At 50.2% G+C, this 15946-nt stretch overlaps 1 protein-coding gene across 1 annotated transcript in view; it reads left to right on the forward strand.

Annotated features, from left to right (window-relative positions):
- Positions 1-15946, forward strand: part of STAB1 (stabilin 1) — a 769578-nt gene that overhangs the window by 179958 nt on the left and 573674 nt on the right. The window contains exons 7-8 of the mRNA XM_078661896.1: positions 1950-2045; positions 14710-14829. Coding sequence (XP_078518022.1) covers positions 1950-2045; positions 14710-14829 — 216 coding nt within the window. The remainder of the gene's footprint in view (positions 1-1949; positions 2046-14709; positions 14830-15946) is intronic.

Consider the following 15946-nt stretch of genomic DNA (forward strand, 5'->3'; position numbering starts at 1 on the left):
TGGTAAGCAATGGGCGGGCTCTAAGCCTGAGAGTGACGATGAAGCCAGCCAGTGGCAAGCAATGGGCGGGCTCTAAGCCTATGAGTGACGATGAAGCCAGCCAGTGGCAAGCAATGGGCGGGCTCTAAGCCTGAGAGTGACGATGAAGCCAGCCAGTGGCAAGCAATGGGCGGCTCTAAGCCTGAGAGTGACGATGAAGCCAACCTGTGTTTAGCAATGGGCGGGCTCTAAGCCTGAGAGTGATGATGAATCCTGCCAGTGGTAAGCAATGGGCGGGCTCTAAGCCTGAGAGTGACGATGAAGCCAGCCAGTGGCAAGCAACGTGCTGGCTCACAGCCCACTGTAAGCTAACAATACATCTCGCATTAGACTGTGTATGTGCCGTCTTGTGGGCGGGACCTAAAAATGGCAGAGTGAGAGACAAGTTAATATCCCACAAATAAAATTTACTAGAGAAATTCTACCTGTGGGGAGACAGAGGAAGTCAGACATTTCAAATCTTTATAGAATCTCATTGAAGGGCCTGTTCAATACCACCTAGGGCCAGTGGCCCCCTCAGGGCCTCCACATACGATGCCACAGGCCGCACATACAGTGCCACAGGCGCATAGAAGCCTCAGGCTCCCTCAGGAGGAATGTGGACCCCTTGGCTGCACAATGGACACTGTGGCATCATGCCGGATATATGATGTTAAAACGCATACTTTTACAACGCCTACCATTACAACGGGACTTTTACAACGCAAATACTATTACAACGCATGTATTTACAACGCAGTTTTTTACAACGCAGGTACCTTTACAACGCATACCATTACAACGTAAGTATTGGTAAGTATATATAATTATTTTAATTGTATATTATTTAAAATTATTTATATTTAATGTAATTGTATTTAATTTAATTTAATTTAAATTAATTTAATTTTATTAATTTAATTTATATTTAATTTTATTTTATTTTTTCTTGTACCCCTTTATCTAAAATTCCCAAAACTGACCCTAAACCCTAAAAATACCCCTTTACCCAAAAACTGAAAACTGACCCTATACCCTAAAAATACCCCTTTACCCAAAAACTGAAAACTGACCCTGAACCCTAAAAATACCCCTTTACCCAAAAACTGAAAACTGACCCTGAACCCTAAAAATACCCCTTTACCCAAAAACTGAAAACTGACCCTGAACCCTAAAAATACCCCTTTACCCAAAAACTGAAAACTGACCCTGAACCCTAAAAATACCCCTTTACCCAAAAACTGAAAACTGACCCTAAACCCTAAAAATACCCCTTTACCCAAAAACTGAAAACTGACCCTAAACCCTAAAAATACCCCTTTACCCAAAAACTGAAAACTGACCCTATACCCTAAAAATACCCCTTTACCCAAAAACTGAAAACTGACCCTGAACCCTATAAATACCCCTTTACTCAAAAACTGAAAACTGACCCTGAACCCTAAAAATACCCCTTTACCCAAAAACTGAAAACTGACCCTGAACCCTAAAAATACCCCTTTACCCAAAAACTGAAAACTGACCCTGAACCCTAAAAATACCCCTTTACCCAAAAACTGAAAACTGATCCTAAACCCTAAAAATACCCCTTTACCCAAAAACCCAAAACTGACCCTGAACCCTAAAAATACCCTTTTACCCAAAATCCCAAAACTGACCCTGAACCCTAAAAATACCCCTTTAAAAAAAAACTAACATATAACATTTTAAATATAATTATATACTTACTTATACTTACGTTGTAATGGTATGCGTTGTAAAAGTACCTGCGTTGTAAAAAACTGCGTTGTAAATACATGCGTTGTAATAGTATTTGCGTTGTAAAAGTCCCGTTGTAATGGTAGTGCGTTGTAAAAAATGCGTTGTAATGTGTGTTTACCCATCATGCCACCTGCACCCAGGACTAACATGTTGTGTCCTTTTCTTTGCAGCCTGCAGCTGTAAGTTCGGTGTGTGCCGAGCGGGCGTTTCTGGCGATGGGAGCTGTGTGTGCCAGGCTGGGTACACCGGGCCCCAGTGTGAGCAAGGTGAGTGAGGGCATGGCGGTCAGTGATAGAGCGAATGAAGAGTGGAATGAATGGTTTAATGAGCAACCTATGAAAAAACGACACATTAATGCACTGAAGAAATGATGGATGAAAGAATGATTTAATGATTGCAGAAGGAGTGCATGACTGGATAAAGAGATACATGAACTAATGAATGAATGTAAAGATGCGTGGATGAAATAATCCATGAATGAATATATCAATGAAGGCACATACATGTGTGGAGGAGCGAAAACATTCTTTTGCTCGAACATGAACTTGCCGTGAAAAATCAAAGACAAGAGGCAGTCGGTTCAATGAAACGCAGCGGCCGGGAGAACCGGCCAGAGTCAGGATCTGAAGACTCTCGAAGCACTCGGTTTCGGGCGTCATTATATACATTACATGACGCGTCATAAAATGATTCATGCATTCCTTGGGGGACAGACATCTGGGCCGCTGGTGGGCCTCGACCTTGCGTGGACACAATGCAGGACCAGCCGGTATCTGTCCAGATGTCCGCCCCGGGAGCACCTGATCGCTGCGTGTAGTGTGCATGTTGTAAAGATAAATCCACCAGTGCACATCCCTGTTTGTTACTTCTCTCCAATTGGGTCGTAGTTCAATCACTTTGATAGATCAATTTCTTTCAAATCCACATAGATAATCAAGTAGTACACAGTCCATCAATATTTCAAATTCCTGTTTATTGATTATTTTCTTGCCACATCGTCACAGCCGACGCGCGTTTCGCCCTCCACGGGCTTTTTCAAGGCTGCAAATCAGTATACAAATACATACAATCAGTAAAATCATACATTAAAGGCCACCTTTGCCCATCAGTGTTTAACCAAACACTCCAACTCGTATTCTACCAAATTCCAACTTCTAATATATATCATACATCAGTAATCTTTTTCTAGTATGAAAAGTAGAATCTGAGTCACTGCACATTGCCTTGAAAGCAATGGCAAGCATACATTTATTAAAAAGATCACTTGCATATCTTATTTGGTGGTCCAAATAAGATATGCAAGTGATCTTTTTAATAAATGTATGCTTGCCATTGCTTTCAAGGCAATGTGCAGTGACTCAGATTCTACTTTTCATACTAGAAAAAGATTACTGATGTATGATATATATTAGAAGTTGGAATTTGGTAGAATACGAGTTGGAGTGTTTGGTTAAACACTGATGGGCAAAGGTGGCCTTTAATGTATGATTTTACTGATTGTATGTATTTGTATACTGATTTGCAGCCTTGAAAAAGCCCGTGGAGGGCGAAACGCGCGTCGGCTGTGACGATGTGGCAAGAAAATAATCAATAAACAGGAATTTGAAATATTGATGGACTGTGTACTACTTGATTATCTATGTGGATTTGAAAGAAATTGATCTATCAAAGTGATTGAACTACGACCCAATTGGAGAGAAGTAACAAACAGGGATGTGCACTGGTGGATTTATCTTTACATATGGTTCATGAAACTCTACTACAGTTTCTGTGGGTAGATTATCGTGACGGAAATTGCTTAAGGGTGAATAAGCATTTTATCAGTTGGGCACTCCCAAATTGAGTATTCTTGTGTGACTGGACTATGACTACGATGGGAAAGATACAATAGTGATGTGCTGATCAAAATAGCAAGTTCACCCTGTCTTTTTGTTGATGTAGTGTGCATGTTGTGTTCTGATTGGCTGTGTGTTCCTAATCTACTGTGGCGTCTCGCTTCATGGTGTATGTGGGAACGCACGCCCCTCTGGCCAAACACGTTTTATTGGGGCCAGTCTCCTGAGACCGCTGTGGTGCCGCTGCCTATCTGTGGGACCGTTGGGGTTTTCTTGTTCGCGTTCTTGTCTAAGGGTTACAGGTCCCCCCACACCTGATCTGTCAATCACTTACTCCAGGCCTGGTTCGCAGGGCCCGCCTGACCACGTATTTCTGACTCGAGGATGAGAGGAGGAGGTCATATCGGGTGAATTCAACAACAGAGATGCAAGTTTGTTATTATACGTACATATTTCATGGTATACATCGACGTCATATTTATCGATATTAACACTTGTTTGATAAAGCAAAAGGATGAATGAACAGATGGATGGATGGATAGATGGATGGACGGATGGATGGATGAATGGATGGATGGATGAATGGATGGATGAATGGATGGATGGACGCAGAAGGATGAATATAGAAGTAGTAGTTTTAATACACAGCACATTATAATTTGCTTCGAGGAGCAGCAAAGTTGGTGGCCAGGGTTTTGCACTCCGGTTGCCAAGAGCCGGCAGGTTCGAGTGACCATATAGAGTGCAGGGTGAAGGGGTGTGTGAAAACCGCGTTCAGAGGGCTTTGGGGCAAACCAGTGTTACTGAGCCCAACTGGGGGGGGGGTTGATGTCTTTTACTCCTGATGTCCCGGGGCTCGACCTACTTTGGATCCTGAGCAAGTGGGCCAAGTACCCCTTCAGCACTTGACTCTCGGGGTTAGCGTGATCCGAGCAGTCCAAGGCTCCCTCGGGGGAGGTGGATACAGGGGGTGAACACAGGCTCACAACACAAAATACGCTCAACGGCAGCAATAAATAATTGTCCAGTCACAAACTTACTTTCATGAAGAAAGAAGTGTTTAATTTACAGGTACCAACACAAAGCGAAATACAAACTTTACAAACAACGTCCACGGACCCCTGAGGTTGGGGCTCTACTTTTTCTTTAGGAGGTTCCCTCAGTCCCACTCCCTCCTCGCTCTAGCCATAGTGATTATTCCCCATTCACTATGGTCGCAGGTGAAGCCCCACTAGCAGTCTGAGTCTCAGAAGTTCCGACTCCTTATTTAAAGTCCAAAGTGTTCCAGCACCGAAGCACTTTCTGGCATGCAAGTTTCCCTGAGAGCCCGACATCAGTCTTACCCACACCTGTAGGATCGGAGTGGCCAGATTCTCTAAGCGCGCCCCCCCCATGAGCGTTGACGCCGCAGCAGCGGTCTCCGGTAAGCTCTTTGGGCCTTATGTACAAGCCAGTTGCGCCACTTTTGCATCATTTTTAACATGGGTAAAGCGACATACGGGTGGCGCAAGGTGCTTGTAAATAAGCCCCTCTGTAGGAGACCCGGGCGGACTGCGCTCAGCGGTCCTGAAGTTCCTCGCGCACGGTTGCGCAGCTGCAGCAACGGTAGGTTCCTAGTCGCTCCTGCAAGCTGTTTACGTTATTTTCGTCCTTGAAACAGTGAATGGGTGGCGGGAGCAGGGGGGGAAGTAGTGCAGTGGTCCGACACTGGACCACAGTCATGGCACATGTCCTTGGCGGTCCCCGCAGCAGTCTCACTCTTCTGGTAATGATTCGACCAGGTCACACTTCTTGCTTGGTCCCGGTGGCCTCTCTGGCATACGGGGTCACCGTCTCTCCCCTGCCCTTGAGCACCAACCCTATGGCATAGCAGGTTTTCTCATGGCGGCTCCTTCTGGCATACGAGGTCACCGACTCACCACCGTACCAGGGCTACGGCCCGATCAGCACAGCAATCTCTTCACAGCCCTACATCGCCCATGCATTGCACCGTTCACAGGCACACATACACCCAGCACTTGTACGTAACACACACATGCACTGCACAGCACTACATCGCCCATGCATTGCACCGTTCACAGGCACACATACACCCAGCACTTGTACGTAACACACACACGCACTGCACAGCACTACATCGCCCATGCATTGCACCGTTCACAGGCACACATACACCCAGCACTTGTACGTAACACACACACGCACTGCACAGCACTACATCGCCCATGCATTGCACCGTTCACAGGCACACATACACCCAGCACTTGTACAAAACACACATGCACTGCACAGCACTACATCGCCCATGCATTGCACCGTTCACAGGCACACATACACCCAGCACTTGTACAAAACACACATGCACTGCACAGCACTACATCGCCCATGCATTGCACCGTTCACAGGCACACATACACCCAGCACTTGTACGTAACACACACACGCACTGCACAGCACTACATCGCCCATGCATTGCACCGTTCACAGGCACACATACACCCAGCACTTGTACAAAACACACATGCACTGCACAGCACTACATCGCCCATGCATTGCACCGTTCACAGGCACACATACACCCAGCACTTGTACAAAACACACATGCACTGCACAGCACTACATCGCCCATGCATTGCACCGTTCACAGGCACACATACACCCAGCACTTGTACAAAACACACATGCACTGCACAGCACTACATCGCCCATGCATTGCACCGTTCACAGGCACACATACACCCAGCACTTGTACAAAACACACATGCACTGCACAGCACTACATCGCCCATGCATTGCACCGTTCACAGGCACACATACACCCAGCACTTGTACGTAACACACACACGCACTGCACAGCACTACATCGCCCATGCATTGCACCGTTCACAGGCACACATACACCCAGCACTTGTACATAACACACATGCACTGCACAACACTACATCGCCCATGCATTGCACCGTTCACAGGCACACATACACCCAGCACTTGTACATAACACACATGCACTGCACAGCACTACATCCCCATGCATTGCACCGTTCACAGGCACACATACACCCAGCACTTGTACAAAACACACATGCACTGCACAGCACTACATCGCCCATGCATTGCACCGTTCACAGGCACACATACACCCAGCACTTGTACAAAACACACATGCACTGCACAGCACTACATCGCCCATGCATTGCACCGTTCACAGGCACACATACACCCAGCACTTGTACGTAACACACACACGCACTGCACAGCCCTACATCGCCCATGCATTGCACCGTTCACAGGCACACATACACCCAGCACTTGTACAAAACACACATGCACTGCACAGCACTACATCGCCCATGCATTGCACCGTTCACAGGCACACATACACCCAGCACTTGTACGTAACACACACACGCACTGCACAGCCCTACATCGTCCATGCATTGCACCGTTCACAGGCACACATACACCCAGCACTTGTACAAAACACACATGCACTGCACAGCACTACATCGCCCATGCATTGCACCGTTCACAGGCACACATACACCCAGCACTTGTACAAAACACACATGCACTGCACAGCACTACATCGCCCATGCATTGCACCGTTCACAGGCACACATACACCCAGCACTTGTACAAAACACACATGCACTGCACAGCACTACATCGCCCATGCATTGCACCGTTCACAGGCACACATACACCCAGCACTTGTACAAAACACACATGCACTGCACAGCACTACATCGCCCATGCATTGCACCGTTCACAGGCACACATACACCCAGCACTTGTACGTAACACACACACGCACTGCACAGCACTACATCGCCCATGCATTGCACCGTTCACAGGCACACATACACCCAGCACTTGTACATAACACACATGCACTGCACAACACTACATCGCCCATGCATTGCACCGTTCACAGGCACACATACACCCAGCACTTGCACATAACACACATGCACTGCACAGCACTACATCCCCATGCATTGCACCGTTCACAGGCACACATACACCCAGCACTTGTACAAAACACACATGCACTGCACAGCACTACATCGCCCATGCATTGCACCGTTCACAGGCACACATACACCCAGCACTTGTACGTAACACACACACGCACTGCACAGCACTACATCGCCCATGCATTGCACCGTTCACAGGTTCCATCCAGCTCCCATCCTCTTCACCCTCCGCATGGAGTCTCTTTGGGTCTACTCACCAGTGACTATCAAAATTCACCAATATCCTGATGGCACACATCTCTGCTTGAAGTCGCGGTCGCACTCCACTTCAGACATCCAATGCTCAAACCCTGCCGGCCCCCGTCCAGAGCCGGACATCCAGCCCCGACCCTAAGCTCGTTTCCGCCAATGTAGGATTCCTGGCCTAAACCAGGCTCAATGACAAGGACATGAACAGATTCCATCCCCACCTTACACCACATACCAAGTCACTTGGATTCACCCTGGAGGCGGACCGTCCCACAAGGGACACGCTGCCAGGCCTAGAGAGGGCCCGGTCCCAGATCTATGTTCTAAAGAAAGTGACGTCTGAACTTCACGCTGTCTTCAGAACCTGCTGCGTCATCTACATAGCCATTGTGACTCATGGCTGTCATGTCTGGCCATCACTTGCCATCATGACGTGTGACTCGCATGTCTGGCCATCACTTGCCATCGTGACTCATGGCTGTCATGTCTGGCCATCACTTGCCATCATGACGTGTGACTGGCATGTCTGGCCATCACTTGCCATAGTGACTCATGACTGTCATATCTGGCCATCACTTGCCATCATGACGTGTGACTCGCATGTCTGGCCATCACTTGCCATCGTGACTCATGGCTGTCATGTCTGGCCATCACTTGCCATCATGACGTGTGACTGGCATGTCTGGCCATCACTTGCCATAGTGACTCATGACTGTCATATCTGGCCATCACTTGCCATCATGACGTATGACTCGCATGTCGGGCCATCACTTGCCATTGTGACTCATGACTGTCATATCTGGCCATCACTTGCCATCATGACGTGTGACTGGCATGTCTGGCCATCACTTGCCATAGTGACTCATGACTGTCATATCTGGCCATCACTTGCCATCATGATGTATGACTGGCATGTCTGGCCATCACTTGCCATAGTGACTCATGACTGTCATATCTGGCCATCACTTGCCATCATGACGTATGACTCGCATGTCTGGCCATCACTTGCCATTGTGACTCATGGCTGTCATGTCTGGCCATCACTTGCCATCATGACGTGTGACTGGCATGTCTGGCCATCACTTGCCATCATGATGTATGACTGGTATGTCTGGCCATCACTTGCCATAGTGACTCATGACTGTCATATCTGGCCATCACTTGCCATCATGATGTATGACTGGCATGTCTGGCCATCACTTGCCATAGTGACTCATGACTGTCATATCTGGCCATCACTTGCCATCATGACGTATGACTCGCATGTCGGGCCATCACTTGCCATTGTGACTCATGACTGTCATATCTGGCCATCAATTGCCATCATGACGTGTGACTGGCATGTCTGGCCATCACTTGCCATAGTGACTCATGACTGTCATATCTGGCCATCACTTGCCATCATGACGTGTGACTGGCATGTCTGGCCATCACTTGCCATCGTGACTCATGGCTGTCATGTCTGGCCATCACTTGCCATCATGACGTATGACTCCCATGTCGGGCCATCACTTGCCATAGTGACTCATGACTGTCATATCTGGCCATCACTTGCCATCATGATGTATGACTGGCATGTCTGGCCATCACTTGCCATTGTGACTCATGGCTGTCATATCTGGCCATCACTTGCCATCATGACGTGTGACTCGCATGTCTGGCCATCACTTGCCATCGTGACTCATGGCTGTCATGTCTGGCCATCACTTGCCATCATGACGTATGACTCGCATGTCGGGCCATCACTTGCCATCGTGACTCATGACTGTCATATCTGGCCATCACTTGCCATCATGACGTGTGACTCGCATGTCTGGCCATCACTTGCCATCGTGACTCATGGCTGTCATGTCTGGCCATCACTTGCCATCATGACGTATGACTCGCATGTCGGGCCATCACTTGCCATAGTGACTCATGACTGTCATATCTGGCCATCACTTGCCATCATGACGTGTGACTCGCATGTCTGGCCATCACTTGCCATTGTGACTCATGGCTGTCATATCTGGCCATCACTTGCCATCATGACGTGTGACTGGCATGTCTGGCCATCACTTGCCATAGTGACTCATGACTGTCATATCTGGCCATCACTTGCCATCATGACGTGTGACTGGCATGTTGGGCCATCACTTGTGTCTCTCGACGCGCCAGCCACCAGGACACCTTCCAACTGGAGACTGCAGTACAAGACGCCTTCTCCATCAATGCACCCAGGATCTGGAGCAACAGCTCTGCCTCCATCAGGACCACCCAACACTGCCCAATAGAGGAGAGAGCGGAAGACGCCCCTCTTTCAAGAACACTATCAGTCAATCAAGGACTTGTAGAGCGCGCTACTTACCCGGGCTCTTTTGCCCGACCTTGCTCTGCAGATGTGTGTCCTAATGATCACACATTCGAATCCCAGCCTGTTCACTCAGCCTTTCATCCATCGGAGGTTGATAAAATGGGTATTAGTAACATCTGTTATTTACAGTACTTTAATACATTAGAAATGCAGCTTGAAGTGCTATATAATATTATCCCAATCTTGAGGCGAAGGAGTCCTATGAATCTTCGCTCTTTCAGCCCAGTGGAAAGACTGCCCGACTCAATCAATCAATCAATCAATCAATCAAGGATCTATAGAGCCTGCTACTCCCACTTGAGGGTCTCAAGGCACTTGGGGGGAGGGGGTGCAGCTCCAGATCAGTCGAAGAGCCAGGTCTTGAGGCTCTTCCTGAACGTGTGCAGAGTGGGGGAACGTCTGATGTTGACAGGGAGCTCGTTCCAGGTCTTGAGGCTCTTCCTGAAGGTGTGCAGAGTGGGGAGCGTCTGATGTTGACAGGGAGCTCGTTCCAGGTCTTGAGGCTCTTCCTGAAGGTGTGCAGAGTGGGGGAGCGTCTTATGTTGACTGGGAGCTCGTTCCAAGTCTTGAGACTCTTCCTGAAGATGTGCAGGGTCGGGGAGCGTCTGATGTCGACTGGGAGCTCGTTCCAGGTCTTGAGGTTCTTCCTGAAGGTGTGCAGAGTGGGGGAGCGTCTGATGTTGACTTGGAGCTCGTTCCAGGTCTTGAGGCTCTTCCTGAAGGTGTGCAGAGTGGGGGAGCGTCTGGTGTTGACCGGGAGCTCGTTCCAGGTCTTGACGCTCTTCCTGAAGGTGTGCAGAGTGGGGGAGCGTCTGATGTTGACTTGGAGCTCGTTCCAGGTCTTGAGGCTCTTCCTGAAGGTGTGCAGAGTGGGGAGCGTCTGATGTTGACAGGGAGCTCGTTCCAGGTCTTGAGGCTCTTCCTGAAGGTGTGCAGAGTGGGGGAGCGTCTGATGTTGACTGGGAGCTCGTTCCAGGTCTTGAGGTTCTTCCTGAAGGTGTGCAGGGTCGGGAAGCGTCTGATGTTGACTGGGAGCCCGTTCCAGGTCCTGAGGCTCTTCCTGAAGGTGTGCAGAGTGGGGGAGCGTCTGATGTTGACTGGGAGCTCGTTCCAGGTCTTGAGGCTCTTCCTGAAGGTGTGCAGAGTGGGGAAGCGTCTGATGTCGACTGGGAGCTCGTTCCAGGTCTTGAGGTTCTTCCTGAAGGTGTGCAGAGTGGGGGAGCGTCTGATGTCGACTGGGAGCTCGTTCCAGGTCTTGAGGCTCTTCCTGAAGGTGTGCAGAGTGGGGGAGCGTCTGATGTTGACTGGGAGCTCGTTCCAGGTCTTGAGGCTCTTCCTGAAGGTGTGCAGAGAGGGGGAGCGTCTGATGTTGACCGGGAGCTCGTTCCAGGTCTTGAGGCTCTTCCTGAAGGTGTGCAGAGTGGGGGAGCGTCTGATGTTGACTGGGAGCTCGTTCCAGGTCTTGAGGCTCTCCCTGAAGGTGTGCAGAGTGGGGGAGCGTCTGATGTTGACCGGGAGCTCGTTCCAGGTCTTGACGCTCTTCCTGAAGGTGTGCAGAGTGGGGGAGCGTCTGATGTTGACTTGGAGCTCGTTCCAGGTCTTGAGGCTCTTCCTGAAGGTGTGCAGAGTGGGGGAGCGTCTGATGTTGACAGGGAGCTCGTTCCAGGTCTTGAGGCTCTTCCTGAAGGTGTGCAGAGTGGGGGAGCGTCTGATGTTGACTGGGAGCTCGTTCCAGGTCTTGAGGCTCTTCCTGAAGGTGTGCAGGGTCGGGGAGCGTCTGATGTTGACTGGGAGCTCGTTCCAGGTCTTGAGGCTCTTCCTGAAGATGTGCAGAGTGGGGGAGCGTCTGATGTTGACTGGGAGCTCGTTCCAAGTCTTGAGACTCTTCCTGAAGATGTGCAGGGTCGGGGAGCATCTGATGTTGACTGGGAGCTCGTTCCAGGTCTTGAGGCTCTTCCTGAAGGTGTGCAGAGTGGGGAGCGTCTGATGTTCATGGGGAGCTCGTTCCAGGTCTTGAGGCTCTTCCTGAAGGTGTGCAGAGTGGGGGAGCGTCTGATGTTGACAGGGAGCTCGTTCCAGGTCTTGAGGCTCTTCCTGAAGGTGTGCAGGGTCGGGGAGCGTCTGATGTTGACAGGGAGCTTGTTCTAGGTCTTGGCTGCGATGTATGAGGAGGCTCTTCCGCCTGCTCTGGTTCTGCAGATGCTTGGGGTCTCTGGCAGGGCGAGGTTGGTGGAGCGGAGGTCCCTTTTGGATACGTGGAAAGAGACTCTTTTGTTGAGGTATTTGGGCCCAATGTTGTGGAGGGATTTGTAGGCGTGGGTGAGTAGCTTGAAGGTTACTCTCTTCTCGATGTGGAGCCAGTGGAGGTCTCGTAGGTGTGGGCTCAAGTGCTTGTGTTGTGGGGTTCCGAGGACGAGTCTGGCTGCGGTGTTCTGAATAGTTTGGAGCTTGTGGAGCAGGGTCCTGTTGAATCCAGCATAGAGGGTGTTGCCGTAGTCAAGTCTACTGGTTATGAGTGCATGGGTGACAATCTTTCTGCATCCGGTTGGAATCCACTTGAAGGTCTTGCGGAGGATGTGGAGGGAGTTGAAACAGCAGGAGGCGACAGTGTTGATCTGGTAGGGCATGGTGAGGGAGGAGTCTAGGATGATCCCGAGGTTTTGGGCGTGGTCTGTTGGAGTGGGAGTGATTCCAAGGGCGGAAGGCCACCAGGTGTTGTCCCCGGCAGTGGAGGAGGGCCAAAGGATGAGGGCCTCTGTCTTCTCTTAGTTGAGTTTTAGGCAGCTGTCGTTCATCCAGGCTGTGACGTCCTTCATTCCTTCCTGAAAGCTGAGCCTGGTGACTTTGGGATTTTTCATGAGGGAGAGGATGAGCTGGGTGTCGTCTGCTTAGGATGCTATGCTCAGCCCATGCTGTCTGACAATGGCGGTGAGCGGGCCATGTAGATGTTAAAGAGCGTGGGGCTGAGCAATGATTCTTGGGGTACGCCACCGTTGATCTCTATAGGTTCGGGGAGGAAGGGAGGGAGTCTGATCCTTTGAGTTCTGCCGGAGAGAAAGGAGAGAAAGGAGCGGATCCAGTCGAGGGCAGTTCCTCGTATGCCGGCGTCGTGGAGTCTGGCTGCGAGTGTGCGGTGTGAGACGTTGTCGAAGGCTGTGGAGAGGTCTAGTAGGATGAGGGCTGCAGTGTGGCCCTGGTCAAGTAGCACTCGGATGTCATCGGTGGTGGCGAGGAGGGTGGTCTCGGTGCTGTGTTTGCTGCGAAATCCAGCCTGGGAGGAGTCGAGGACAGCGTTCTCTTCGGTGAAGGTGGTCAGCTGGGCGTTGATGAATCTCTCAGTGGCTTTGGCTGTGAAGGAAAGGAGAGAGATGGGCCGGTAGTTTTTCAGGTCCATCAGGGCGGACGAGGGTTCTTGAGGAGGGGCTTGACCTCTTCCCACTTCCAGTCATTGGGGAAGATGCCGGATTCGAGGGAGGTGTTAATGGTCCGGCCTAGTTCGGGTGCTATGGTGGCGGAAGCTATTTGGTAGATGTGCGGCAGGCAGGGGTCCCTGGGGGCTCCAGAGTGGGCGTTCTTCATGGTCACGGTGGTGTCTTCAGGGGTAGCAGGTTTCTAGGTGGTGATGGACTGCTGGGTATCGGTGGTTGAGATCGGGTGGTGTGTGGAGCGTGTTCGTTGTCGTAGAGGGCTGTCGGAATGCATTAACCGTCCACACAGGGGTGTAGCTCTGGGGGGGTTGTTTGGGGTGATACACCTCCTAAAACATGTAATGTTTAATAAATAGTTGGGTACAACTGCTTTTGGTCGGTAATGTGAAGTGTCTGTTGGATTTCGCCTGGACTTTTACATACCCACACTGACACAAACTCTTTCTCTCTTCTAAGTTTTGAGTGTATTTTGTACCCCAACAATCCTCGCTCCTCTCTTTCCACTGCCCCTTAACCCCTTCCATGCTGCCGTCGGCCATTGGCCAACGGCAGCACTACCTCGCTGGTGCTGCCGTCGGCCAATGGCCGACGCGGCCGCGCCCATTTTGCGGAAGTGCCGCACTTCCGCAAAATCGGCGGCGCAGCCAACGGGGTTAAATCCCCTCAAGTCCTGGGTCTCATATAATGTGTTTTAGCAAGATGTCCCAGCAGGATTGTTGGGAAATCTAAAGCCCCCTCTACCCCCCATCATAGTGACCAACCTACGCCCCGGGTCCACAACTCTGCTTTTGCTCCTGTCCACTCGTTGACTTTACTCCTGCCTTTGACATTCAACGACGCTCGGCTGCTAGGCTTGTGTACACCACACCTCACTTCCATACTCCTGCAGAATGCCCCCCCTCTGAAGGTCCCCCCACTCTGTGCTTAATGCCCCAGTCCTGCTGAATCAATTAAGTGATATTTGTAAAGCGCTGCATGTCACCCGCAAGGGTATCTAGGCGCCCAATGGGCCCTCTTCTGCTGAATGTCCACCCCTGCTGATGCTTGGCCTCTTTTGACTCTTTCATCTCTCTCTTTCTCCATTGCAGAGTCCCCTGCCTGCAGAGCCCTGGGCTGTGGAGCGAACTCTCACTGCAGGGACCCCTCGGAGGGGAGCCCGACCTGCGAATGTCTGCCCGGCTACGAGAAGGATGGCGCCTCCTGCACGCGTGAGAGCCTCAGGGTTTTATTCTATGTTTTGCCTTAGAGGAATGTATGTTGTTACAATGCATTCATTTACAACGCATGCCTTTACAACACAGTTTTTACATCGCAACATCCTTTACAACGCATTCCATTACATCGCATGACACTTCATCGCATTTTTAGAAACTACCTTAACAACGCATACCATTATACCGCATACCATTACTTTGCATTTAAGGTAAGTATTGGATGGTATAGGGGTGAAAATTACTATTCTAACTCCAGGGGGTGCAACAGTAGGGTAGGAATAGGGTAGGGGTACAATGCATTGTAATGGTATGCATTGTAATGCCTGCGTTGTAGTGACATGCGATGTAGTATCATGCGTTGTAATAGTAAGCGTTGTAAAGCCTGCGTTGTAGTGGCATGCGTTGTAAAGGATGTTGCGATGTAATGACTGGGTTGTAAAGGTTGATTCCCGCCTTAGAGGGCCAGCCCTGGGCACGCACACTAAGGATGCAGCGATAAGATGTAAACAGTGCATGGGGTTGGGGGCAGGAAAGAGAAAGAACCACAAACCTCTGACCCTTCCGGCTCCCAAGAGCAACGCTTACTGACCTCAGGGTCAGCCTAGGGGCAGGGTCCTAGATCCTTACCCACCTCTTGGATGTCACCCCCTTACTGACCTTTGGGTCAGCCTCGCAGGAGGGTCCTAGCTTCTTACCGACCTCTTGGACGTCACCCCATTACTGACCTCAGAGTCAGCCTCGCGGCAGGGTCCTAGCTTCTTACCCACCTCTTGGACATCACCCCCTTACTGGCCTTAGGTCAGCCTAGGGGCAGCGTCCTAGATCCTTCCCCACCTCTCAGACGTCTACTCACACGGTTAACCCCTAACTGACCTCAGAGGGCTTCACCTCACTCCTCCAAGCCCCCCTATAGCTATTAACCCTTTGCTCACCTCTTGTCTGAAGCCCGTTTCTCAAGCCCGCACTGAACACAAGCAGGCTCTACACCTTGTGCTTTTAATGATGCATTTTATTTTAGTTTGTGTGTCAGCAGCGCCTAGTCTCTCCAGTTGGTGTCCTCACCAGAGAAAACAAGCATTTGCAATGAAAAAGGTCTCGCACTTGCAAGATA

Source organism: Lissotriton helveticus, chromosome 9 (assembly GCF_964261635.1).
Source record: "Lissotriton helveticus chromosome 9, aLisHel1.1, whole genome shotgun sequence".
Classification (NCBI taxonomy): Eukaryota; Metazoa; Chordata; class Amphibia; order Caudata; family Salamandridae; genus Lissotriton; species Lissotriton helveticus.